This window comes from Sarcophilus harrisii, chromosome 2 (assembly GCF_902635505.1).
Source record: "Sarcophilus harrisii chromosome 2, mSarHar1.11, whole genome shotgun sequence".
Classification (NCBI taxonomy): Eukaryota; Metazoa; Chordata; class Mammalia; order Dasyuromorphia; family Dasyuridae; genus Sarcophilus; species Sarcophilus harrisii.
Window position 1 is genome coordinate 174598341 of NC_045427.1, and position 14793 is coordinate 174613133.

The window sequence follows — 14793 nt, forward strand, 5'->3', positions numbered from 1 at the left end:
TTTCCCTCATATTAATTTTTCATTCAGACTGCATTTATTACGGTTTCTAAGTGCTAGTAAGTGTGTTGGGCAGTAGGAACACAAAGTCAAAAATGAAATAGTGTCTTCCCTCAAAGGGCATATATTCTAATGAAGGAAGAGTATACACATATATTAGTCCATACAAAATACAGTGTATATGAAATAAAAATCAAGTAAATGTTTTTAGAAGGGAAAGTCTGGAATGGTTTCATGAGAAATGTGTCATTTGAGTTGAAACTTGAAAGAAATAAAGAAATATATATATTAATTTACTATATGTAAGGGATTGTACTAGGTGCTGATAAAATGTTTATGTGTTTCTTCAAAAATAGGATTTCATATTACCTAATTATAGAAATTTACATTCACTTGGGATGAGTACATTTAACTGATATGTTTGCAAAGCTGATAAAAAAGGGTAGGTACTTGGGATGCTGTCAGAGACAAAACTAAATTGTGTAACAAAGAACAAGAGTCATAATTTACTCTTACTTCCAAGCCCTGGACTTCCTCTTTCCACCCATCAACCCAATTGTATGTTCAAATAAAATTTAGATAGGTATTTGTTTGGACAACTTTAAAGACTGGGAATGGGGTAAGGGAATTACAAAAAACTTTTTGTAATGTCTTTAAATCTCTTAGAGTATTGTGGATTGTAAGAAAGGTTGTGGATAGTATAAAAAATGCTCCCAACAAAAGTTTTAACTTGATTCTTTCTAGATGAAATAAGCTCTGAATGATTCTTCAGAAATACAATTTGTAGAAGATTATTTTCAATTAATTGGGAAAAAACCCACTACAAATGCTTATATTTCATAAGAAGTCATCATTTCGTAAAAGTAAAGTGTTTTAATTCCAAAGTGTACAAAATGTTTTAAACCTGACTTACCAAAAATAAAATAAAAATAAAAATAATATTTTAGTGGTAAAACCTGGGGAAAAATTATTAAAAAGCTAGCAATATAATAGTGAGATTGCAAACACGGTCAATTATTTTCTTAGGAATCATCTCAGAAATTTTATTATATGCCAGAGATTGGTATGTTTTCTGGATTCTTTGATATAGATAGATATGTGTATATAGACATATGTACACACACACACATACACACACACACATACATATACAGATTTAAAAAAAATTTTTTTCCCTCTATTTATTTGCAGGAGAAACACTGCCTTTGGCCACATCCAATCAAATTCTATTGCGGTTCAGTGCAAAGAGTGGTGCATCTGCCAGAGGATTCCATTTTGTTTACCAAGGTAAATTTATCATAAAATTTAACTTTAGTATATTGCTTGTATACTGAGGAGAAGTACAGTCTACTAGAGAGTGCCCTGGACTGGAATTTGACAATTTCTCGTCTGGCATTGGCCAGCTAATTGTATATATTCAGGAAAATATTTTTCCTGTCTTAGTAATTGTTAGAAATTCTTCTACCTTAATTTAGTCATTATAAAATTAGAACATTGGACTAATGATCTCTCAGGTCCCTTCCAGCTCTAAATGTTATGATTCTGTGAATATTATGTTATCACTTTTTATTAGTGGTATCTGTATGAAATGTAGTTGGGAAAGTTTTTGTTAAATATCTATGGGATTCAGAACACCAACAAAAATTTCACTTATAAGATGAGCAATTAATATACATATACACAGTCAAAGTTTCATTCACATAAGTAAAATATGTTTAGGAAAATCAGTGTTAATTTTGAATCAATTGTTTGAAAACTTAATTTTAAAACAAATATCAATATTGATTTTAATTTTAGTAACATAGCTAAAGTTTCATTTATCTAGCATCACTAGAGATAGAAGTTTTCCAGAAAAATGAAGCTTACTTCTTCAATCATTATTTTTCCCCCTAGTTAATTTTTATGTAACTCATTCTAAAATGTCTCTGGATTTTACTTTTCTGTTAACTCAAGATCATTATTATGAACATAACCACTAGTTTGTGGGAGAATTTATTTTTATTTATTTTTTGTTTCATTTATATTATTTTCCTGTATATCAATAGTCACAATTTCTTCTGCCAATGTGCCTACCACAAACAGCCTTCCCTATGTTCTTCTGCTTTGCTGCTTCTATTCCCTTGTGGCTTGAGAAACCAAATAAATTAGAAAAATTTTATATTATGTTCAAGCCAGTGAATCCTTGAGTTACAGGATAAAGAATAATGTATTTCTTTTACATTTTCCTCCTCCTACCCCTGACACATCATTTTGGGCCTTGTGACAGCTATTTTGGACAGTTAGACTCATTTTTCACATTCTTCCAAGCTTAAGGCTATTACAAAAAGAGTTCATTCCTTCTGCAAACATTTATTAATCACCTGCTATGTATGAAACATTTAAATAGATGCTAAAGGAATTTGTTAAGTATTTACTCTATGCCAAAAGACAAAAGGAAGGAAAAGAAATATAAAAGGAAAAAGTACAAACAATCCCTGTCCTCAAAGAATGCATAAGGATGGAGAAGATATTATTAAAACAAAATACATATGATCAATAGCAAATAGAAAGACAGTGACCATTGACAAGAAAACTCAAGTCACTGTGGATACTGAAAAGTCTCCCAAAGAAGGTGACTGATTTTTAAATGAAGTCAGAAATGTCAGGAGGCAGAGGTAAGTAAGAACATTCAGACCATGGGGATGAAATGACAGCCAGTATAAAAGTTCTGATAGAATAGAGATAGGCTGTTCCAAGTGAGGACCAGTAATAATCTGGCTAATATCTCTGGATAGTAGAGGCGATATGATAGTATAAATGAAGGAAAAAATAAGCCCAGAGAAGTAGGAAGAGGCTAAATTGTGATTGGCCTTAAATATCAAGTCAGTGTTTTCATATTTGATCATAGAGGTAGTAAGAAGTCACTGGAAATTATTGCCTAGCAGAGATGACATAGTCAAGACTATACTTTAGGAAAATCACTTTGACAGCAGTGTGGAGAATGAAATGGAATTGGGAGACTTTTCAGGTAGGAAGATCACTTTGAATGCTTTTAGAATAGTCCAGCAGAGTGATGTTGATGTAATGTAGGAGAAACTGAGGCAAGATGAGAGATTAGAGTTTTTAATATTTTATTTTAGTGGGAGAGATTGTCTGGGGCCAAAACAGGATCCACGTTGACCCCAGCAGACTGAATGGGACTTGAGTCTCAAAACATTCAGTAACAAGTGAAGAATTCCAGAGATTCTTTAGAGGGCTCCAGTGATCAAGAGAGATAAAGGCAGGGAGGAAGGGGGTAAAGCACTGGTGAGTGGACCATAAATTCTGACAGGCTGGGGTGAGGACCATACATTCTTGATAACTTAGGAGGACTTATGAGCCAGAATGTCTGAAACAGAAGATCTCCCCCTTATTTGAGATTAAACATTTATAATTTATGACCCTAGAGTAGCCAGCCCTAAGTTATATCAGTCCTAATGGTCAAGAAGGGGGGTTGCAATCAGGGGGAATTGAAGCAGAACAATTTAGGGAAACTGAGATAAAACAATTCAGGGAAACTGAGGCGGAACAATTAAAGGAAACTAGCATAACAGTGAGAGTCTGAATTAGGATGGGTATATTAATAGAGAGGAGAGAAATTACATGGACTAAAAGGAAGACACATTGTAATTAGCAATTACAAAGTGACTATGATGATGAGTCAGGTAAGTGTTGGAATTCAGTCATTCAAAAGACATTTGTTAAATGCTTACTATGTGCTAGATACTGCTCTAAATGCTAGCTACAAAAAGAATAATTAAAAAAAAAGTTTTTACCTTCAAGTAGTCTGCATTCTAATGTGACAAAAGCCATGGCACAGCAGGCCAAGGAGGGAAATGATGGTAAAGAAATTAAGGAAACAGATTTAGATTACATTCTAGAACATTGGTTATGAACAATAGAAGTTAGGACAATAATTTGTAGGAGAAGAAGGCTTAAGGGAAATTGCATTAGTTTGTTTTAAAATAAGAAAGTTATTAATATGTTTGTAATGTGACCTATATAAATGTTGAGAATCCTGATCCTTGGCTTTTCTCACAGTTGAACTCTTTAGAGCTATTTTGTTCTCATTTTTGGGGTATATAATAAGTTATCCTTTAGCATAGTTGACTTTCTGTTTGACATTTTGTAGAGCTGTGTGTAGTCTCCTTGGCAGATGGTGCACATGCTCTGCCACTAACTGGTTCAGTCACTGATGAAAATAAGAAAAGTTCAACATTTTCCAAATCTTTAGAAGCTGACAGGTCCTCCACTAGTTAAAGGAGGGAGAGAACAGACAAGGAGATCTGGTCGCAAAAAACTAAGGTTTTTTCTTTCCCCTCCAGATGGTACTTTCTTAGGAGATTCAGCTAGAACTTCATACTCACTCCAATTTCTCAAATGAATATTTTTATAATTTCTTAATAATTTATAGGTGACCACTCTATCCCCACATCTATTGGGATATGACCAACTTTCCCAGTCTATTAAAATAGAGTTTCTGCCTTACATGATTTAACTATATCCAAAGGAGTTATATCACATTTAATAAGGTCTTTTGATTGATAATTAATAGATTTTCTCACCTTGTTAGGGTACCATGGTTAAAATGGGGTCAGATGACTTTCATATTATTCTTGCAATGACCAAGGAAATGGAGTCAGTAGTCTTGACTTAGAGAGCCAAAGCCCAATCAAGAAAGTACTATCTTTAAAAACTAAGAACTGAAACTAAGGCTGCCTCCAGAAAACCTCCCCAAGAAACCTACTCCCAGAGAATGATCATATTATACAAAAAAGAAGAGAACACCACAAGTAGAAAAGACATTTGTTTTGAATACCTTCTTCTTGCCTTCATGAAATGTATAGCTTAAGAGAATAAGGTGACATGAGCACAAAAAATGTACAATAATACATGAAAAATGCCTTAGGGAGGTAAAGGACAAAATGAATGCTAAGAGAGGAACAAAGAGGTCATCACCAAATGGAGAGATAGAGAAGGTTTTAGGGGAAAAGGTTAAATGCTGCTAATTTTTGGTTTAGTAGATTATTACAATAGTTTTATTTTAAGGGGATGTTGCAATGTTTTATTTGTTTGTTTTGTTGAGGCAATTGAAGTTAAGTGACTTGCCCAGGGTCACACAGCTAGGAAGTATTGTGTCTGAGGTCAGATTTGAAATCAGGTCCTCCTGACTTCAGGATAGCACTCTATCCACTGTGCCATCTAGCTGCCTTAAAATTTTTTTAAATAACTATTTTTCATAATTTTCCCCCCTTCCCCTGGCAGGGATTGCTGCCTACATTTTTTTTTCCCTTTGGTCAAGTTTCTTCCCAGAAGGCAAACTTAGTGACATTAAAAAAAAAAAAAGTTAGGATTAAAGTCTGTCACATTGTTTATAGATCAATTCTATTCTAATGCCTTTAGCTTAGAGTCAATGCAAAATATATGCCAAGAAAAGATTTCCTTATCAAAATGCCTCACTGTACAGTCATGAGGTATTTTAGGCTATAATAAAGAAACAGACAGTGAATGATTGATTGATTCAAGAAAAAGTTGAGGAGTCTTTTTAGTGGGTTAAATAAAGGAGCAATTGTTTGAGGCATGGTAATATTTCACTGAGCTAAAATTAGTTATATAATTGGTATAGGCTATTTCATTGTGGCAAAGCAAAAAATTATGTAAAGAAGTAGAAAAGTAGCAGGAGAGGCAGATGCCATTTCCCCATCCCATGACTCAAAGTATAAAGTGACAAATTAGCCACTCTATCTATCTATCTATCTATCCATCTATCTATCTGTCTGTCTCCCTATCTATCTATCTATCTATCTGAAATTTCCTTAAGAAAGGTAGGTGTCTACGTTTTATACCTACATCTCTCTGTTGAATATTTGAAGTCAAAAGGAAGTAGTGGACTAAATGGCTAGTGCAGAGAGAAGAATAGAAAGCTGAGTATCTGGCTTAAGGTCAGATACTCTACCAGAAATTTAAATAAATATTGATCTCTATGTATGTGTATGTGCATATATATATATAATAAACACAGTTGTATATTACAAATCTATGTGTGTATGCATGTACATATATATATAGAGAGAGATACACACACACACATGCTTTATAAAAGCCCTGTGTACTTCATTTTATCTGATCAGTTGCCCCTGGGGCCATGTTAAAATGGATGTCTTTTCATCAAAATCATATTCTTTGGAGGAATAGGTCCCCATCACAAATGCAATTTAAGAAATCACTCAAGAGCAACTGGAGAAAGTTTTCAATATATATGAAAAGTCAAATTAAACATTTTTCCCACAAAAGATAGCAGTTACATTGAAGCCTAGAAATTATTTGAACTATATTGCATAAAATTCTTATGAATAGTGCTTTCATATACCACTTAGAGTATGTTCCTTTCATAAAATATTAAAGCTTGAAATTGCACAAGGACTTTTTAAATAGTCCACTTATAGGATGACTAACCTTTGTTAATAGGCTGATAGTTCAGGTGTGTGTGTGTGTGTGTGTGTGTGTGTGTGTATCACTTATTTATTTCAGGGGAAACAAGTATAGTAACCTTCCCCTCCAAAAAAAATGCAAGTGACTTTAACTCTGTAAGATTTTAATTTTTTATGAATATTGCATGGAAATATTTCATTACCAGGCATAGACTTTTGATTAAATTAATTAAAAGCTTTTAATTAAAAGTCATTTAATAATGACTTTAATAATTGTGCTAATATATCTATCAAAATTTTTGTCAATAAATGGTTGTCTATTATTTTCCACAGTGTGCCAGGGTGTCATGGCATTTGTCTTTATGTACTTTTTTTTTAATTGATGACTTCTTTTCTTTTCTCTTTTTAGAGATAATATACTACTGAGTTGTGCCATACCATTCATTTGCATCTATTGTCAATTTAAAATACTACACAATAAGTGGTTGCTATATTTATTGAGCATACACTATAATTACTAAACACTGTATGTTCTCTTTCATGGAGCTTCAAAGTTCAGGAGGGGATATGATACTTTGGGAATTAGAAAAGTCTTAATTCTTCTTTTATCCTTCATTAGATTATAAATTCCTTGGAAACATAGTCTGTGCCATATTTCACTGAATACAGTGGGCATTAATAAATGTTTAATGCATTTTGAGACCATTTCTAATCAAATGGCTTAAAAATAATATGGATTATTACTATTTTATTTTCCCATTCCCAGTTCCCCAAATGAAAGATCTGAACTTTAGAACCATATAGAGAATAAATAGTCCTGGAATGATAGAAAACTGAGCTCTAATTACAGTTCTGCCATCAATTAAATCCTAATCTTTTTTAATTATTTGATTTATATGTATGTATGTGCAGACAAGTCTTAATTGTTATTTTTTCTTTTCTTGTTGCAGTTTATCAACATGCAAATACATGTTGTTATTGATTTTTCTCAGTATTCATTTCTTTTTTGTTATTAGAAAAACACATGAAAGCTTAGTAGTTTATTTTCTTCTTGTGCAGAACTTAAACTTTTATCAAGAAAGTGTGAAATCTATATTTATTTTTTTCCTAGTGAAGATGGGATAAAAAGTTTAGTTTGTATCCCTATGAGTTTTATTTGAATTTAGTTGCTCCTAGTTGTAGACAGAAGAATTAATTTTTTTTTATAAGTGAAAAAGATTAATTTTGAAAAACAGGAAAAGCTACCCCTGAAACATAAAATAAGTCGTCAGCTTATTTCACTTGTATGCTGATGCTTAGATTTATATTTTTTATTATATTTAATTTTTAGAAGGATACAAAGTACAAGCCACTGTATATTCATTTCTATTCTTTAATCTGTTTTTGGTATTTGGTGACTATTAATAAGCCTAATTTTCCTCCCTCTTATAATATATATGTAATATATATAATATAATATAAATGTGTATACACATACACACATACATAGATACATATATGTATATATATATATATATATATTTGCATACATACAGTTGTAGGACTGAATGTTTCTTAGCATCGCAAACTTCCCAAAGATAAGCATCCAGTCTCTGTCTGAGCACACTAATCTGGCCTGCAATGCCAACCATTTTATTTATCACCCTCTAATTCCAGATTAACCTTATTTCTTTTCACTTTTCCACTGGGTTGATTTCAATTTTGTTTCACAGCAGTGTGAAACATTTACTAAAAGATAGAAAATAATTATTACAGTAAATAGAATTTCTGTCAGGCTGGAAATATCTAGCCTAACATTGAAAAGTATGGGGAATGGCTGATGGGGGAAAAAAAAAAAAACATTGCTCTGCTTCTTCTCCTCCAAAGACATTGTACAGATCATAATTCTTGGCTTGCTCTTATCCATTTTTATTTTGTTTTATATTTTAATTTAATTTTATACCAGCCTCTCTCACACAGCTTGGAAATGCATCATCTATACACAGTCCAATTCTACTGTTGGCCAGCTTGGGGGCTTTGAACTGCTTTATTTCTCCCCAGGGCTGTTTTAACCTTCCTGATAGTCTAGAAATTATCAGTGGTGCTGAACTTAATGTGGATGGATACTCAAAAGAGTTAGTTTATTGGCATTCAAAAATCCCAGCTCAAATGGCAAACCAACCTTACCATCCATAGTAGTTGAGATTATAGGTATATACAATCATGCCCAATTCCTGCTGGACTTTCTAAGAAATATTAAATTAATTTCTTATCTCTGTTTTCTAATCTTCCCTCTCAAATGGCCAAATCTCCTCAATTTTATTCATGCATGAATTCTATTGAATTGACTTCAATGTAACAGTTAGTACCATAAAAACAAAAACAACAGTAATCAAAACTTTCTTGCCTTACCTTGTCTTTTTTTCCCTACTACTTCAACCTTATACAATATTCATGTACCAAAACATTTAGTGAAGATTTTACTGTATCTTGAACAAACATAGAAATACTTTCAAAAACTTCCCTCTTTCTTTTAATGTTTAAATCTAATGAAAAAATAAACAGGGAGATATTTCTCCATCATTTAAAAGATGCTCAATAATTGTTTATTGTGAACAAATTTGACAAATCATTTTCTCCCTTCTATGTTGCAGTCATAAAACATGTCCAAGAAATGTGAAAAGGATCAATGATATTTTAAAGTAGTATCCATTATAGTATCTATTAGTGTCAAATTATATGTATTTAGGGTCTTCTCATTTTAATTATTTTAAAAAAGATGCAGGCCTTAAAGTATTTTGGGTTCTTGAATTCTTGAAATCATGGAACATTAGAATTTAAAATTGTTATTCAATTTTATTCATTTTAACATCTTATTGGGTATAATTTTAAATCCAGAATAGAATTTAGGTCAATCAAAATTATTTCCTTGAAGCTATTCTAAATGAACTGCTTTCTTACCAATGTTTTATAATGTAAGCTATGGTATGGTTCATCTTTCTTCATTTTTAAGACTAGACAATAGTTTCATAGCATAGAAAAAAAAAGAATGAATTATGAAAGAAAAAAGGGGTAGTATGTGCTTTTTCTTATAGGCTTATATATGTTGTAAATAAAGAAATACAGATAGGAAGATAAATGTAAGTACAATTTTTTATATTTTAGGTTTGGGTCATGATAGTATGTTAGAATTGGAATGGACTTTATATATCAGAATAATCCCCTTATTTTATTGAAACTGATACTCAAAGAAGGAAAGTAATGTGGTGAAGGTCACACAGTAGCATAACAAATCATTTGAATGCAGAATTTAACTTCAAATCTTTCTATATAATACCATTGTACTATAAAACTAAATAAATATCATTAATTGCAGATAACAGAAATGCATGGAATTCTATCAATTTATTTGAATTCTAGAACGAAAAAAAATCTTCAATGAATTCATATGCCTAGGCATGTATGTATACACATATATTGGGCTAGACCTATGATTTCATTATTTTGGAAATCTCAAGAAGGATTTCCTTTACCAGGTCACTAAAGTTTCTCTACAGATTGGACGGTCAGCGTGCTCTGGAGTCCTGAAAAGTTCAGTGATTTGCTTAGGATCAAACAAGGAATATTTATGACTCTGAAACTTGAATCTGGGTCTTTCTGACTCTGAAACAAACTTTCAGTATTTCATTATTTCACGGAATCTCTTGGTGTATCTGTGTCAGTGAAAGGCATACATGTATGCATGCACACACACATATACACACGTACATGTACTTGTATGCATATGCTTGCACACACACACACACATCCTTAGTGGAAATATAATGCATTAGAATTACAGACACAAGTTTTCAATTAGATTTGCTACTAGTCAAGTGGTATTGACAAGGATTTTACATTCTCTGTTTTATATGTAATACATTTTTTAAACTAGGGATTATATTCCTTACCTCACAGGATTGTTATAAGGTTAAGATGGGATAAAATGGGAAAATATTTTGGAAAAAACTAATATGTAACATGCATGTAAATATAAATTTTAAAATGTTTTAAAATTAAGTAATATTATTTTTCTTCTTTGGAAAAAAACAATACTCTTCAGCTGTTCCACGTACAAGTGATACACAATGCAGCTCTGTCCCAGAGCCCAGGTATGGAAGAAGAATTGGCTCTGAATTTTCAGCTGGTTCAATTGTTCGATTTGAATGCAACCCTGGATATTTACTTCAAGGCTCCAAAGCAATCCGTTGCCAGTCAGTGCCTAACGCATTAGCTCAGTGGAATGACACAATACCAAGCTGTGTAGGTAAGCAATTATTGGCTGGGATTTCATGGAGCACATGAGCCCTAAATCATAATTGGACGGTTTCAGAAAGTAGTTTTTCCTATACCTATATATTCATTCACCATCAATTAATTAATAATGGTCATGTCCAATTTAAAAGGGCAATTTGTCATGTCAGAAATAATTGAGTACCAACTAGAGAGTAGGAAATATGTTGTTTCTTATAATAACCTATTAGATGAACAAGTATGATGCATGTTACCCTGCCCCCTTGAATATTTATTAACTATGCAACTAACTTAAATGCTATAAATATAGTACATAATCTTGGGCTTTTTTAAAGTAATATAATATTGATTGTCTGGATCTTTTATGTAGTATCCCCTTGATAAATTTGGGCTGATGAATTATTGAAAAGTCATGTGCTAATTCTGAGCAAATAATAATGATACTGTTAGTTGTAGCTTATTTGCCTTATTTTATGTAAGAGCCTCTAGCAAAATCCTGCTTACTCATTTGAATTCATTTGTACATTTTAAGAGTATTTTCTTTCTGGTCTTGCTCATAAATTCCATTAATATCAAATAGAATACCAAATATTTAAACCATATTAAATTATTCTCTACAGCACTCTTTTCAGTCATACCATTGTTCTGTAGAGACCATTCTTGTTTTCAAATAAATTTTTGCCTACATAATAAACATAACTAATTGAACAAATGTCATCAGCTGATTTTTTAAAAATTAAGAAAATTTAGATGAATTTCTACATTGATTAAAACCTGACAAAGCGAATTGTCACTATATGTTTGAAATCTCCCTTAGAAGTGAATCACATATTCAGAAACTCAAATAATACATCACATTCTACTTTATGTTCAAAAACTATGTACTTAAATGTAATAATGCTTTTTAGTTCCCTGCAGTGGCAATTTCACTCAAAGAAGAGGAACTATTCTCTCCCCTGGTTATCCTGAGCCATATGGCAACAATTTGAATTGCATATGGAAGATCATAGTCACAGAGGGATCAGGAATTCAGGCAAGTTCTTGGTCTGAAAAAATGTGGAATTCTTGACCTCAGTAGTTTAGTGATAGCTTTTAGTTTTAAATTTGTGGAAAATAATTGATCTTCTAGTGGTTTTTTTTTTTTTTGTGTGTGTGTGTGTGTGTGTGTGTGTATGTGTGATAGTTTCTAACCTTTTTAGCTCAGAAAAATAATAATATAGCTAGCAGAGGAAGGTGCAATGTATCAATTATATTTTCTGTACTTCATTATGTCTATATACTTATAGACCTCTTGTTTTTATTTAAATAAATATCTAAATAATAGATGGAGATATTTAAATATCTCCATCTCTCTATATTTCACATAATCTAACTTTGGTTATTTTTTGTTAAATTATTTCTTAATTTTATATCATTATAACTATATCTACATCTATATTTTGTGTATGTTAATCTTTGGTTGCTTGATTTGGTATTATTTTACTGTATGATATTTTAATTTGTTATATCTTTGTGTACATTTGTATATGTATATATATTATATATATATATATATATTTCATTTACATTCATTCTTAATTGTTTTCTTTGGTATCATTTTATGGTATTTGTTTCATATTCAGTTAATATTTGTACTTTATATTTTATCTATCTCTCCTTGATTAAGATTATTTTAATACATTTTATCTATATCTTCATCTCCATCTATTTCTATAACTTTCTATTAATACATTTCATAGTTTCATACTTGGTTACTTTCTTTGGTGTTATTTTACATTGAGAGTATCTATTTAGTTATCATTAGTTTAAAAAAAATAAACTAATGTCATTATATTTCAGATTCAAGTAATCAGCTTTGCCACAGAACAAAATTGGGATTCCCTCGAAATCTATGATGGTGCAGATATGACTGCACCAAGACTTGGAAGTTTTTCAGGTAATTAAACTATCAGTTCTTAAATTCCATAGAATTCAAATTAAACTTTCAAAACAATTGAAAAAAAAATGATCACAGCCAATAAGACTTGTTAAATTTATTTAAATTTTTACATTTCTTGCTGCTTGTGTTATTTTTGGATTTTTAAATGCATTAATACAATCCATTACTTGCATGTATATTAATGAATTTTATCAGTTCATATTTGATATAAATTAATAGTAAACATTTACCTGGAAATTATTAATGCACATAAAAATGCCAAAAAATATATATTTTTATAAACAAATATTCAGTTTTGTGCTTATTTAATTGATATTGTAAATTATATTATTTATCTTAAGGAAGGTAGTTATTTTTTCTCCCTCAAATTCCTAAGGAAATATCAGACATATTTTTTTCTTGCATGTACTAATGCATATACTCAGAAGGTAATGAGATAGTGGAATGGCAAATGAAAGCAGCTAGAGTTGTAAAAATTGTCAATATTCTTAGAGTCACTCATTAGTTTTCAGTGTATTTATAAAGTTATTTGAGTAACAGCTTAAATCTAATGATGATGAGAAGATATTAATGATCCACATAGATTTTTAGAATATTTGGCACACACATAAACTAAAGAAAATCAGATTCATTTTGGTGGGAGGGGAAGGAGAGAAGCAAGCCATTTAGGTAAACATCTAAAAAAATTTCCTTCTTCTCAGTTAAGGAAAAAAAAAAAGAAATAAATGCGTAAATATACACACATGCATACACACAAAAACACACATACAAACACACACACACACACACACACACACACACAGAGAAATGACATCCAAGCAAAAACATATATTGTAAGTAGTAACAGTAAAGAAGAAAGTACTTTTTGATCCAGCACATTTGTAGATTTATCCTGGGAAAAGATTGTTATTAAATGGCAGTTGCATTTTGCATTCCATGTACTAACCATTGGTTTCAATACCACCATAAGTAATAATTAAGCTCAATAAGTAAAGAAAAGGAAATCTTACCCAGCCCATATTGGTATATAGAGGTGAGATTTCGCCAATTAAGTAGATATACCCTATTTTTCATAGGATTTGAATTGGGAGGAAAAGTCTCTTTCATATAGGTAGTATTTATTAAATGGTGATCATCATAAGATGGATTGAAGAGCAAAGATTTGAGGCAAGAAGAGTCATTTGAAGGCTACCATATGTAAGAATCAGAAGAACTAAGGTTTCAATTCTGAATACTGAGGTAAAAATGATGAGAGCATTAACAAAAAATAAGGAAGGAAACCACTGTTAGAGACAGAATGAGAAAAGGAAATTTGTTTTTAATTAAATTTGATAAAAATATTCGATTTTCCTCTGGACAAGAAAGTGTGCTAGTTGTTAACGGAGGTATGCTGACGAATAAAATAACAGTTTTGCCCTTGAATAGCTTATAGTAAAATAGGGATAAAGGAAAAGGTACATGGAGGTCTAGAAAACAAAGGTAAAGTGAATCCTTGAATTAGAATCTAATAAGGTCATATGATGCACATAGATAAAAATGTGACAAATACATGCACTAGACCCAGAGTATTGAGTGATGATAGAACTGATAAAAATATTAGGCTAAAGCCTAGGACTTATAATAGGGCTAAAGATAATGGATTTAAGAGTTCTACCTACACACACACACACACACACACACACACACATACACACACACAAATCAAGCTATAGTTTTAGCTCTGCTAAACCATTGACCTTCTCCTGGGATTTGGGGTTTTTGTTTGTTAGGTTTCAGGTTTCTTATTTGAAAACTAAGGATCTTGAATCACATGTGGTGACCCACATCTATTTTCTCTACTACAAGGGAGGTTGAGGTTTCGGGGTTAAAGTCAATCAAGTGACTGTAATATATCAAATGATGAGCTTCTTCGAGAAGAGGGACACCAGTTTGCCAAAGGAGATCAGAAACATAACAAACAGATTAAAGCTTTCAGATTGAATCAATAGTAAGAACAGGATTGTGAGGAACTGTTGTCCTTCTAGCCTAGGGAAGCTAGGAAGACCTAGCCTCAAAAATACCATAAACTAAGTTCTTATCTAAGTTATCTTCATGTTTTCATATGTTAAGAAAAAGTTCAAGTCACAACAATATATA

General features: G+C 31.5%; 1 protein-coding gene across 2 annotated transcripts in view; it reads left to right on the forward strand.

Annotated features, from left to right (window-relative positions):
- Positions 1–14793, forward strand: part of CSMD1 (CUB and Sushi multiple domains 1) — a 2563917-nt gene that overhangs the window by 2216123 nt on the left and 333001 nt on the right. For both annotated transcript variants that reach the window (XM_031949178.1, XM_031949179.1), the window contains exons 33-36: positions 1189–1284; positions 10528–10731; positions 11627–11751; positions 12558–12654. In XM_031949178.1, the coding sequence (XP_031805038.1) occupies positions 1189–1284; positions 10528–10731; positions 11627–11751; positions 12558–12654 (522 nt within the window). The remainder of the gene's footprint in view (positions 1–1188; positions 1285–10527; positions 10732–11626; positions 11752–12557; positions 12655–14793) is intronic.